The sequence below is a fragment of the Gavia stellata genome, chromosome 11 (genome assembly GCF_030936135.1).
Source record: "Gavia stellata isolate bGavSte3 chromosome 11, bGavSte3.hap2, whole genome shotgun sequence".
NCBI lineage: Eukaryota > Metazoa > Chordata > Aves > Gaviiformes > Gaviidae > Gavia > Gavia stellata.
In genome coordinates, this window is record NC_082604.1 from 5,691,115 (window position 1) to 5,703,763 (window position 12,649).

General features: G+C 48.8%; 1 protein-coding gene across 1 annotated transcript in view; it reads left to right on the plus strand.

The window, feature by feature from the left end:
* Positions 1 to 1,935: 1,935 nt before the first annotated feature.
* The window catches only part of YEATS2 (YEATS domain containing 2), a 48,615-nt gene continuing 37,901 nt past the window's right edge, over positions 1,936 to 12,649 (plus strand). The window contains exons 1-7 of the mRNA XM_059822479.1: positions 1,936 to 2,035; positions 5,115 to 5,212; positions 5,318 to 5,410; positions 6,677 to 6,919; positions 9,112 to 9,227; positions 10,414 to 10,575; positions 11,765 to 11,876. Of these exons, the coding sequence (XP_059678462.1) occupies positions 1,936 to 2,035; positions 5,115 to 5,212; positions 5,318 to 5,410; positions 6,677 to 6,919; positions 9,112 to 9,227; positions 10,414 to 10,575; positions 11,765 to 11,876 (924 nt within the window). The remainder of the gene's footprint in view (positions 2,036 to 5,114; positions 5,213 to 5,317; positions 5,411 to 6,676; positions 6,920 to 9,111; positions 9,228 to 10,413; positions 10,576 to 11,764; positions 11,877 to 12,649) is intronic.

The following is a 12,649-nucleotide window of genomic DNA, read 5'->3' on the forward strand; positions in this document are numbered from 1 at the left end:
ATACAGCGAGTAGTAAGTATGGTGTGAGATTTTTTAAAGCCTAATTTCAGTGAGATCGGTGCAAAAACTCCGTCCAGCAGACCTCGTGTGCACAACAGGTAAGGGCGGCCAGGGCCGCCATCCCGCTCGGGGGGCACCCGGTGCTCCTGCGCACTTGTTGCAGACTGTTGGTATCCTGCACCTCAGCCGGCCCACGCCTCATTTCTCGGGGTTTATTTTGGCTAATCGTCCTCCTTTCACTGACCATCTTCTGTATTGAAATGTCTTCCTCAAATTTTATTACCTATTAAAATAAGGTCGTTTCACCCAGTCAGTCAGGATTAGGCCAATACCTTAATACATCTGGACAGAAACGTTACAGCGTCGCTAATCTCGGGTTCCTCCCGCTGTTGAGGGTAAATAACTGCCCGCCATCCGCTCGCTGCCTCCGCACCCAGGCTGGGAGCGGCGCGGCACGGCCTCCCCAGCGGCGGCCACCCCGGTTCGGCCGCCTCCGCCTGAGGGACCGTCCGCGCTCCCCCGCTCCCTCCTGGCCTCCTTCACTCGGGGACGGGGCCGGGGGGCTGAGGGCCGGCCCTCCGCCTCCCGGCCAGGCGGCACCTGCCCGCGGCGGCAGGTGCGGGGGCCCCCCGGGGCGGTCGGCGGGCCCCGTCCCGCCCCTTCGCCGCTGTCCGCCTGCGCGGGCCCCGCCCCAGCCGCTGACGGGCAGCCAGGCGCACGGCCCTGCGCTCATGGCGGCGGCGGCGCGGCTGGTGGCGGCGGCGGCGGGACGGGGCGGCAGGGGCCGGCGCTGAGCGCCCCGGGGCGGCGGGCGGGGGCGGCCGGTGCAGGCGGCGGCGCGGCCGGGCGGCGCGCAGCGGAGCGCGGGTGAGCGGCGGGGCGGGCGGGGGAGGGGGAGGAGCGCGCGGCCGCCGCGGCGGCGGCGGCGGCTTTGTGTGCGCGGGCGGGGGGAGGGGAGCGGCGCCGGCCGCGCACGTGGGCCCGGCCGCTCGGGCCCCGCCCCGCTCCCAGCGCCCCGGGGCGTCCCGCCCCCGCCCGGGCCCGGCCCGGCCCGGCTCTGCAGCCGCGCGGCTCCGCGGAGCGCCGCGCCGGGCGCGGCCTCGGCTTTGCCTCGCGCCTCCGGGTCCCTCCTGGGCACGGGCGGGCCGTGCTGCGCCCGCCGCCCCCCGCCTCAGAGGGGTCGCGCAGGCGGTGGGAGGCGCTGCCCCTTCCCCCGGGAAGGGTCGCCGTTCGGGTTAAGCGGCTTTCCTGAGGGGGGAGGAGGGCGCGCGCCCGGCGCGGTGGGGGGTGTCCCGCGGTGGGGGGTGTCCCGCGGTGGGGGTGTCCCGCAGAGGGGTTGTCCCGCGGAGGGGACGCCCGGCAGCCCCGCGGGGCCGCGGGTTGGTGCCGAGGCACCTGCGCGTGGCTGGCCCCGCGGGCCGGGTCGCGGTGTCTCCCCGCCCGCCGGGGGTGCGGGTCGTGGGGGCTCCCGTTCCCCCCCCCCCGCCCCCGAGCGCGTGCCGCAGGCCGGAGGTGGCGGTGCCTGTGCCGCGGGAAAGGCGGCTCGCTCTCCTGAGGTCGCCGTCAGACCGCGCCTGGGCGTCCTCCGGCTCCCGGCGCAGCCCTCGCGGGCGGCGGGGCGCAGGGGGCTGCCCCCGGTCCTTCGGCGGGCCGTGGCTGGCCGCTGCCGCGCCGCCGTGGCTGTGGGCGCGGGCCGTGGTCAGCCGCCGCCAGCGGGAGGCAGCTGGAGCTCCCGGGCCGCACAGAGCGGGGCAACGCTGAGCTCTGCGGCTGTGGGTTGATCTGTAGCGACTGGGGAAGGAGGTGTCCCAGCTCCTTGGAGGCCCCCGTGGTGACTGCCAGGCCCGCGGGAGGAGGCTTGGAGCCTGCCCCGAAGGTCGCTGCGGGCGACGTTAATGCTGTTGTGTTTCCTCTCGGTGGAGCAGTGGAGAGAACATGTCTGGGATCAAGAGAGTGATCGCAGAGAAGGACCCTGACTACGAGGAGATCACCGTCACGCATCCCAACAAGCGTCACAAAGCGGCCGAACAGTCAGGTAGGAGCTGTCTGAACTGAAGGGATCTTCTCCCGAGTGGAATTAGAAATGCTGTGGCCGGGTGTGCTGTCTGCAGGCGGGTCAGGAAAGGACCGGGGTAGGAGCGACGGGGTCAAAGGGCAGACACTGAGCGAGGGAGCTTGGCACACCTCTGTATGGCCAAACGAAGATGTGATTGTCCTACATGGAGCCATTCCTACCTGCTAGCTGAACCGAGCTTCGGTAAGGAGTGAGGATCCAGGCTTTGGCGCATGATAGCGTCCAGAGCACAACCTCTCCAGGGCCCCAGCCGTGCACTTTGGCCCCTGTGCTTGCTGAAGTATTTCCCAGTGCATCTTCCCAGCAGTTACCCATGCTGAGATGTGCTCCAGCCTGTGCATCTGTTTTGCAGTTGAAGTCTGCTTCCAGACAGATGGGCAGTTTGTTTACATTTTGGGGGATGCAAGTTCCAGTACAGCATGGGAGGGAGGGAAGAAATCCCTGACATTGCGGCAGGGGTAAAAGAAATCCACGACCCTGCAGTAGGTAGACTGGCTCTTGGAAGATGACAAATGTTTGTATGAGTAGGCAGATAAAGTGAAATGGAGCAGTGTAGAAGGGGTAAGTTAGGGAGAAGGAAGCGGCTTTGAAAGATGCAAGGGAGGAGGAGGAGCAGCTACCCAACTGAAGGAGAGGTGGGTAAAGAAGCGTAGTGGAGAGAGTAGCTGGATGAGTAGGTTTGCATTTGGCACGCTCGGATATGCTTGCTTTGGGAGCCAGCCTGTTGGCTGGGTGCCTAGGACAGGTTGCAGTCGTCTCTGGGCAAATGAGAGTAGAGCTTCTTGCCCCTGGGACAGGGAGTAGACTAGTGATTTTTGGCACAGCACGGCTAGTGAGAGGATCGCGATAGGAGGAGCTGACAAACAGGGAGATGAGAAAACCGAAGCTGGCTGTGGGCTGTGAAGAAGATCCAGGGACAGAGCAGGATGCTGGAGCTGCCAGTTGGAGCGGGACAGATGATGGCTTCAAGGGTGATGTTTTGGAGGACGGCATACAGCTGGACAAGTCTGGGGAGTCTGAACTCTGGGCTCAGTGTGCTGCTGGGCAGGTCCTGTCTGCCAGGTCCATTAGGGACCCTGGCAGTGGAGCTGGCCACGGCAGAAGAATGTCAGCGCTCCCAGCTGCCTGCCCTGCCTGGCTGCCAGAAGTTGCCACCCTCTGTGGTGGAGTGTCCTGGGGACTGCAGACGGGTTTTTAATCTGCTTCTAAAGCAACTTCGCAGAAGGTCTTAATAGTTAGCAGGCAAGGTCTCAGGGCCTTGGAAAACTGTCCTTGCCAAAGTGAACTTGCTGTTCAGGTGATTCCTCCAGACTGGCTGCTTTCTTCCTCTTATGGAAGATCTCCAACTTTCAATACAAGAATTCCTTAAGTATACAAATTTCACTAACATGATCTTAATTAAGGACTGTGGTTGATGCTAAGCTGGGAAAAAATATGAAAATCAAGTGTTCTTAAAAGCCTCTGTAATATAACCACAAATCCTTAAGTGCTTTAATTGTCATAATGCTGGTGTTGCATGGCATCAGTCTTGGGAAGAGATGCAGTTGTCCCTGTCTGAACTGCACGTCTCATACCTTAATCTGTTTAGGTTTATTTTAAGTGTTAAGCCTTACATATGAATTTCCTAGGCATGGTGTTCATGGCTGGAGGAAAATTACATCCCTCTGTTTTTTAATTTTGCATTATTCATACAGATTCAACCATAATTCTGTTTAATGTAGGCTTGAACTATTTCTGATGCTAGAATATACATATATACACATGGGTATCTGGAAATAAGTAAAAATACTTAGGATACCCCTGTTGCAAATAGAAGCCTCAGTTGTGTTACTCCTGTTGTAGGTACCTGATCAGACGGTGAAATTCTGTATGCTAGCTGGAACATACCAGCAAAGTTTTGACTCGATTTTGATTTCTTTACTCTTTTTATCGAGATATTAGAAACCTCTTCAAACAGATATGTACCCTTTGGTAAAACAAATGCTTCCTCTGAAGCTCAGAACAAAGTCTTGGTGCTGTTGCCTCCTAGTCCACGTAGGAACAATGTTGTGAGAGTTTTTTCAGAGGAACCCAGGCTGTTTCTCTGATCTGCTTCTGACTTGGGCTGGAGGACCTTTTCCAGGCTTTCTTCTAGAAGTACAATTCCTGCTTTTCCAAGTTCTTGCTTAGAACTTGGTAAAAACAGATGTTGTATGAACCCCCCTGATATAATGGAGATGGCAATAAAGGAAGGGCAGTATTTCAAGCCTCTGGTAGAAGAATAATTCTTTTTGCTCTACATCTGTGTTTATACGTGTTCTAGAAAAACACAATAAGATGCCAATTTCGTTCTTAGCCACTAATTTGCAGTAAGGTATTTGCAGAGTTTGAAATACTAAACTACATGGTTTCCACCAAGGTCAATAAACTCCTGCTGAAAGGCTAAAATTTTTTGACTGCTGTGCTGGAAGAGGATTTTGTAAGAGGTAGACCAGCTTTCGATAATGTAGTTTCCTTTGTGGGTAATAAAAGGCTTGTAGGCACTCCAGAGCAGGCTGCACTTCATGCCAGTGCTAAACTTATAAAGTATTAGTTTGCCTTATTATTGCTGCATGATGTGGTGTAAATTTCCTGGATATGAATCAGGCCAAAGAGAGCAGAAAAATGTACGTAGTGTTCCAGCAAACTCCTGCGCAATCGCAGCGGTAACTGCACTTGGCTGTAGCACATCTGAGTTTTCCTTTTAGTGTTTACAGCTTTACTGAGACAGAAGTAAACAAACTGGTCCTGTTCTTCCCATCTTCTGTTATTTGTCATCTCAGACCTAAAAAGGGAAAAACAGCCCTCCACATAAACTAGCTTTTAAAGATACATGTGTGTTTTGTTAAGACAAATTGCTTTCTTTTGCAGAAAAATGATCCTTCCCTTTTTTTGTGTGTGCTGAACTTATTATCCCTTCACTTCTCACTCCGTAATGATCTTTATTTTTTCAAGTAGAGCCTCAAAAATAGAAACATAAATACTTCTTTCTTCTTTATTTTCCATGTGTGGCCTTGTACAGCTCGAGATGTTGCTGTGCAGAAGATTGAGACAATTATAAAAGAACAGTTTGCAGTCGAAATGAAGAGTAAAGAACATGAAATTGAAGTTATAGATCAGGTATAAAGGTTTTGTTCTTAAAATAAATAAGATCCTGGTGTATCAGGGTTTGGGGGATTGCTGCAGTGGTTATCCATAACTATATGTTGCCTCTTCTTTTCATAGCGCCTGATTGAAGCAAGAAGGATGATGGATAAGCTGCGTGCCTGTATTGTGGCTAACTATTACGCATCTGCTGGTCTCCTTAAAGCTGGAGAGGTAAAAATTACTTTGGGAATAATAGGACTTTAGGGAATATTTGCTAAGGAGGATATGTATTGGTTTTGAGACGTGGTTTTCTGAAATGGTGGAATACGAACTGCAAATGGGGTGGCAGTGGGAGAGGTGACCTGTGCATCATCAGCTGGGCCTCAGGTACTTGGCAAAGATGAGTCTTCTTCGTTAAGCAGTTGAGAAGTTGTTCAGCAGCACTTGATTCTGGTTTCTGAAATACTCTGTGGTTTTTTTCATCAGCTCTTGCATGAGAGCACCTTGCTTCTCACACACTGTACAGTTTGTCCTTGCAGAGCCCTGAAAAGTGGGGAACATGTTTTCCCATTTCACAGGAGGAGAATGGAAGCAGATGGGTTTTGAAACTTCTCGGGGCGGGGAACAAACTAAAAATCAAGATTTCTTGAGTCTCGGGCAGTGCCATGAAACCATCCTTCCTTTACCCTGGCAGCCAGTCTGTTAATGGTTTGGTGAACGGACTGATGGCAGCAGTAAAGCAGGAGGTAAATCAAGGAGATATCATAAAGAGATTAAAAGTTCACAAAAAAAAAATCCCCAAACCCAAAAAACCACAACCACCCTACTAGTTAAAGCCCAGTTCTGAGCACTCTGTCCTTAATGTGCTGGTAACGCCAGGATGTTCGTGACTCACACTGAGGCTGAATGCAGACTCCTGATTAAACTGGTAGTGAACTGCATGTCAGGTATTTTAGTTACCATTGTATTTTAGTTACCATCGTTTCAATTCAGGGAGTTTATCTAATTTCCAGTAAAGATCTGAGCTGATTTTGAGAGCTGTAGATGGGTGCTGAAAACCTGGGTTTCACTCTGGTACTGTGAGAATTTATGTTCCAAGCAAGGGCTTGCACTTCTATTCCTGTTTTCCTATTGTGATTTCCAGAAGACTTGGAGGGGTCTAAAAACAAAAAGGTCCGGCTTGTTTTTCCCTCACTGAAGTGGAGTTGAGCAACGGGAGTTGTAAAGGTTATGGTAGTATGGGGAGTCCTCCTTTCCAAAACCAGGTGGGTTTCTGAGATCAGAAGGTCTAAAGGAACAGATTCAGTTTGGGGTGCTGTTTCTGTAGAACTGTTTTTAAGCTTTTATCTTCTGTGGCATATGTTTTTCCTGCCGGGCAGCTGATTAAATATTTGCTCTTTCTTCATACGTTGATTTTTTTTCTCTTCTGGCGCAGCTTCGTTTTTATCTGGGCTGCAGGGAAATAGTGACCAGATCTGCCTGACCTCTTTGTTGCAGGGGACCAGGTCATGTGATGCAACAATTCTTAATCACCCTTCAATCAAGAAATTCTTGGAATCGCCCTCTAGATCATCGTCTCCAGCTAACCAGGGCTCAGACACTCCATCTGCCAACCACTCCGAGAGCGACTCGCTCTCTCAGCACAATGACTTTCTCCTGGACAAAGACAATGGCAACTTGGACACAGACGAGCGGCTGACAAACAGCATGGACCAGAGACAGAGCAGAAATACTGGCCGGGTAAAGTAAAACTCGAGTGGTGGTCAAGTTGTTGGAGGTGTGTGCTCTCTCTGGACTCAGTGCTGGCACCAGGAGCTCTTCATGTTTTCACTCGCCTTGCTGAAGATCTGTTTCTTACGCTCTCCAACTGCTTGCTCCCACTCTCTCAGCCTGGCTTTGCTGTAAGGCTAACTGAAGTGTATGTAACTTGGGTAACTCCTCTTAACTCAGTCTTGCCCAACAGAGAGGTCAGCCAGGCAGCGGTGATAGTGTTCGTGTTAGCCCAGCTATCTGCCGCTGTCTCAGTTGGTAGGAAGGAGGTGTTTCACAGCTTGAGCAAAGGGTTTTGCTGTGCAGATGGAAGGCAGGTCAGGAAGGGTAGAGCCTGCAGAGAAGAGCAAGATGTGTCATTCCCAGCAGTGTTTTTAAGAAGCAATGCTGCCGTCTGGCCCTGGGTGCCCATGGGGACTGCATTGCTTAGAGTGGTTGAACCACTGGAGTTTGAGGTTTGGCCTCCTCAGCAGCCTGTGGAGAAAACACAGTGACGCTGGTGGATTAGCTCACCCTGGGAGTGTGAGCTGCTAGAGCCTGGGTGCGTAGTTTGGGTTGTTTTTCTCTTGGTGACACTGCTTGCTGTTGTGCTAATGTCACTGTTGGCTTAACTGAAGCAGATTGACCCAGGTTAAAAATACCTTCTTTCATTGTTCCCCCATACTTTTTTCTGGGTTGTTTCTGACCTGGATCCATTCCCTTGATGGCTCGCTGTGCAGCTACAGAAATGCTTCACCTGTGGGCTGCAGTTAGCTCCACCGGGGAGGCTCTCTCGCTGGCTGCAGGTGAAATGCAGCTTGCTAGGTGAGATGAAACTCCTCAGTTTTCTTCCAGTTCCTTTAAGTTGTCAGGCCTGTCGGAGGAGTACAGCCTCTAACCCAGACTGGGGATGGGTATATCATTGCGTATGACTATGTTCTGCAACTGAACAAGTTGCAATAATACATGGCAGAAAGAGCAATGATTCTGCCTCCGTTAAATAGCATGACACCCTCGATAACAGGGCTGCAGTTTGCTGAAACCCTGCCTAGGGTCCATAGCAGAAGGCAGATATAGGTGGGTCCACATTATATATTGCATATCGTAAACCACCGGACCAATATAACTTGTTTCTGCACTGAGGGCGTTGATGGAGCAGTTGTATTGCTTGGGTGTAGCATGTTGGTACATCTTTGACCAACGCAGCCTGTGGCCCAGAGGTGGCTGAGGGAATGATGAGGAGCAGGAGCCATCCCAGCCTTCTGTGGCTCCTTGCTCCAGTTTGGGGCGTCACTGACTTAACAGAGGAGGTGTAGCGGTTCCTGGTGAATTCACTGCTCCCCACGGTGACCCTCATCTGACGAATGCTCAGTGGAGTATGCTCCAGGAAGCTGCAGCACCAACTCCATTGTTCAAGAGAGGATGGCAGTCCTTTATTCTCTGGACAGCCACTTTGTGCAACAGAGTCGTAGAAAAGCCTCTCATTCCTGTGCAAATGACACTGCAGCCTACATTGGCACCGTGGGCGGTCATGTCATCATTTTACCAGGGAGTCTTGGCCACTGCTTAATAGCTGAGGTTATGTTACAAGGTTGCTTAGGTTGGATTCATTATGCCCAAGAATTGCAGTGGATTTGTAGGCTTATCTAGATGTCAGTGACGTGGTATGGCTGACTGCTATCCCTGTTGAGTTGGAGCTGAATTCTTGTCTCAAGCCCTGAAGCAATGCTGGAGTCCCTCAAAGCAGCAGAGGCCGGGAATGAGAAAGATTTAGATTTTCAGAAGCCGCTCATGGGAGATTTAGCTTTGTTTCTGGTTAGTGACCAACATAATGCCACTCTAGCAATGCTTGATTTTTTTTCAGATAGTGCAGTGGCAGTGCTTTTGAAACCCAAGCTGAAATCATGGCTCAGATCCGTGGTATGTCGCATGATGTACGCTCAGTTAAGCCACGCAGTGTACGCTTGGCTAGGTAGTATATCATTGTTGCATGCCTGAGTTGCTTAAACGTGCCTAGATAGCAATTTAAGTATTTTTAGGGATGATTCATTGTTAGTCTCTCATTTAACTACGCAGGTTTACTTTTTTTAACAACACCTTACTTTTTTAGCACCAAACGAAATGATGTTTAAGAGGAATGTTTGGTTTTTTTGTTTGCCTTTTTTTTCTTCCCCTACCCTCAGGACAGTTCGGGTGTTTCAAGCTCTCAAAAACCAGGACAACGAAATGCCGGACTGTCAAATGATGAGACTTCACGGCTTTATGTGAAGAAAACGATTGTGGTTGGCAACGTCTCCAAGTTAGTATCCAGAGTCTGAGGGATGGGCCTTTATTTCAGGATCAAATGGAATAGGAGGTTAAAATTAGGAGACAAATAAAAATGCTAGGCTGTCACAATGTGAGGTATTGCCCTTGAATAATCACTGTACCCAAGGCTTCCCTCCTCAAGTATCTGCATGAGGTTTTTTGTGGGAGGAACAGGTGTTTTAGTAGTTGGGGTTTTTTTTATATATATATATGCGTGTATATATATATATGGAGGTTTTAGGATCTGTTTCTTTCAAGGGGAGTCGTTCAGCCTTTTCTGACCAGTTAGAAATCCCAAATTTTTCCATGAAAATTTGGAAAAGCAAGTTGTCCTAATGGTTAATTCAGCGGGTCCATAGGGACAACGTGGTTTTTTTAAACAACAAAAAACCCCCAAACAAACCAGCAGAACGAGGAAATTTATGAAAGTTCAGCATAGTCTGAAGAAATTAATTTGTACAGTTTTTATTTATAATTTTTTCCCCCCCAAAAATTAAAGCAGGTAAATATACATACCTTTTGAACTTTGAGGGAATTACTGAAGAAAGGCATTCATTTTAGGAAACTATGGACAAGCCCAGGTTTTGACTCTCCACCCTCGCCCTGCTCAAGTCGGTCTTTTCCTCTTGCACAGAAAGTAGCAAACATTTGCTGATGAGACTTATGGTGTTCGAAATGCATCTTGAAAATCACCCTAAGCCTGGACCCGGAACCAAGTATTGACTAAGAAGCATCTTAAAAATTTATAAGAATTGTTGTTTTTTGTGTATATGATAGCAGAGTTGCTGATGTTGTGATCTGGAGTGATTTGACTTCTTGGTATCTCAGAAAAGAGGGGGAAGGGGATTTGACAGTGGTAGAATGTTAAAATTAAGCCTAATTAAGAAGTAAATATTTAAATGGTCAGATTTCATATGGCAGTTGTGCACTAAAGTTGAGGACATGTATTGGAAGCATAGAGTAGATTATGGGACCTGTATCTGTTTCTGGAGTTCTTCTGAAGAGCTGGATGAACCATCAGAGTAAGGAATAATGAGCAGAACCGTACAGGGCGCAAGGTGCACATAGGCATTTTTACCATCTCTGATTTTTTTGCCTAATCTTTCCCAAAATACTTTTTGTGATATTCATCTATTTGGGATTTTTATCTTGTGTTTGTTTTTTAATTTCTTTGCCAGGTACATTCCCCCTGACAAGAGAGAAGAAAATGATCAGTCGACCCATAAATGGATGGTGTATGTCCGAGGCTCTCGGAGAGAACCCAGCATAAATCATTTTGTCAAGAAAGTTTGGTTCTTCCTCCATCCCAGTTACAAACCTAATGACCTGGTAGAAGTGAGGTAATAAGGAATTATTCCAGTCGTTATTCCAGTCTTTATGCTTGCCAGGCTTATATGTCAAGTTTCTTAGAAAGTTAGCAACTTCTTTTCCTGGTTTTGTATTCCATGTCTGTCTTTAACCTCTGGCTTGGCTTGACTTACTCCAAAATAATAGTAAAAATAAATTAGTTTCTATGTAGCAAACGTGCCGAGCAGTTTTTTGGATTTTCCTACTGAAAAAAAGCATTTAATTGTTGCATTTCATGTTACTTGTGTGAGTTTGTGCATCTCCTGTATGTGTTACACTGTCTGCTGTGCAGGTTAGACTTCTGTTGTTGAAAGAGGTGTTCTCTACCTCCCACCGCATCCAGTGAGGAAGAGAAAGAGGAGTCTCAGAAAGCTCTTTTGCCCTTAGTTTTAATGATACATGTGCATTTGGGCAAGAAGTTTTATCCCTCTCCCAAATATTTCTCTACTGTAGTGAGATCAGTGGCGTTGGCTGCATGCTTCAAGGGATTTCCCATCAGTGTAATGGTGTTGGTGCTACAGAAACAGCGCAGCTTCTCTGTCCTCTCCCAGACCCGTAGTCAAAGCTGTGACCCTAATGAAATGAGCGGGGTCGTTGCAAAACTACATTTGGGATTTACAATAACAACAATCTGAAATACCAACAAAGTAACTGTAAATGTTAGAGATAAATATGCCCTCCTTTTCAGCTTGGAGAATGACAGTGGTTGAGTTAGCTTTTCCTTGTTGTCTGTATGTTTTTCTCTTGGCGTTATATGAAGCCTGTGCCTTCGTGCTACTAAATAGGGAATAGCAGAAAGTGATTGCAAAATGCTGCATTGAAAACTCACCTTGCAGCTGTATCCTAGGACTGGGGGTTTTTTTGAAACAAGTATTTTTCATTTGGCATTACACAGCCTTTTTTTTTTTTTTCCCCAAAGACACTTGTTTCCCGTGTTCTCTCATCCAACAGTGTTATTACCATTTTCTTCCCTGTCCCCTTGTGCAAAATAAAAGTATGTTTTCAGCTGTCCAAAGCCATAAAATTCTCATTTCTGTGATTGCATTCTCTCTGTGGTGAAGAGCGGGTCTGAAGATAGCTTTAGTTGTCAGTTAGAAAAGCAGCCTTTGGCTTTCTGAAAAAGAGGTAGGTGAAAGCTATACCACTTCTGCATCCAAAATGTGAATCACCATTTGTTTCCAGAGAACCTCCATTTCACCTGACTAGGAGAGGCTGGGGAGAATTCCCTGTGAGAGTCCAGATACACTTCAAGGATAGCCAGAACAAGAGGATCGATATCATACACAATTTGAAGGTATTTGAACAAAATATTTGAGAGAGAGGCAATTAAATGAGCTGTCCTGCACAATCTAGAAGAGGCTTTGCTTGTGCGTGTGCTTCTGCCTCTCTCTGTCGTGTGTATGTCCTGCTGGTTATTTGCACATGAATAGTTGAGCTGGAGAATCAAAAAAGATCCAGGAAAGCCTCTTACCTGGGCTATATTGGAGGCAATGCCGTAGCCAAAGAACCCAGCCTTGCAGGAGCTGGAACTGATTCTGCTCAGATCAGCAAAGCATTTACTGGTTGTTTCCCTGCAGTTTGAGATTTTTATCATGCTCTTACTGGCTTGAACTTGACAGGGTGCTGCAGGGCTATCTTTCTTTTGGTAAACTGATTGCCGTATCTCCTCTGTTCCTTCAGCGCTTGCGCGTGTCAGGTAGAGATTATCTCTGTTTGTAGAGTGGGCAGGGAGGGGCTGAGATTCCCCGTTCGTTCCTTCTTCCTTTTGAAGAGAGCTTCCTTTTTCAACTTCTTCACCTGTCCTGTGACACTCAATAGGATTTATAGTATGCAGCAGTCCTGCAAAACTAGGCCATTGCTCTTGTTTTCCTTTTAATTAGTAGTCCTTAGCATTAGTGGAATTAAGTCCTGAGCTGGTTTAGTTTCCTGTTCCTTTGAGCAGCATGATTAGTTTTATTTAAATCCTGCCTGCATTAATGAATTTCCTGCTAACGTGGAAACCTCATTGCAACCCCAAATATAGACAGTAGAGAAGGTTGGAAATGTTCCCCTGGAACTTAGGGACAT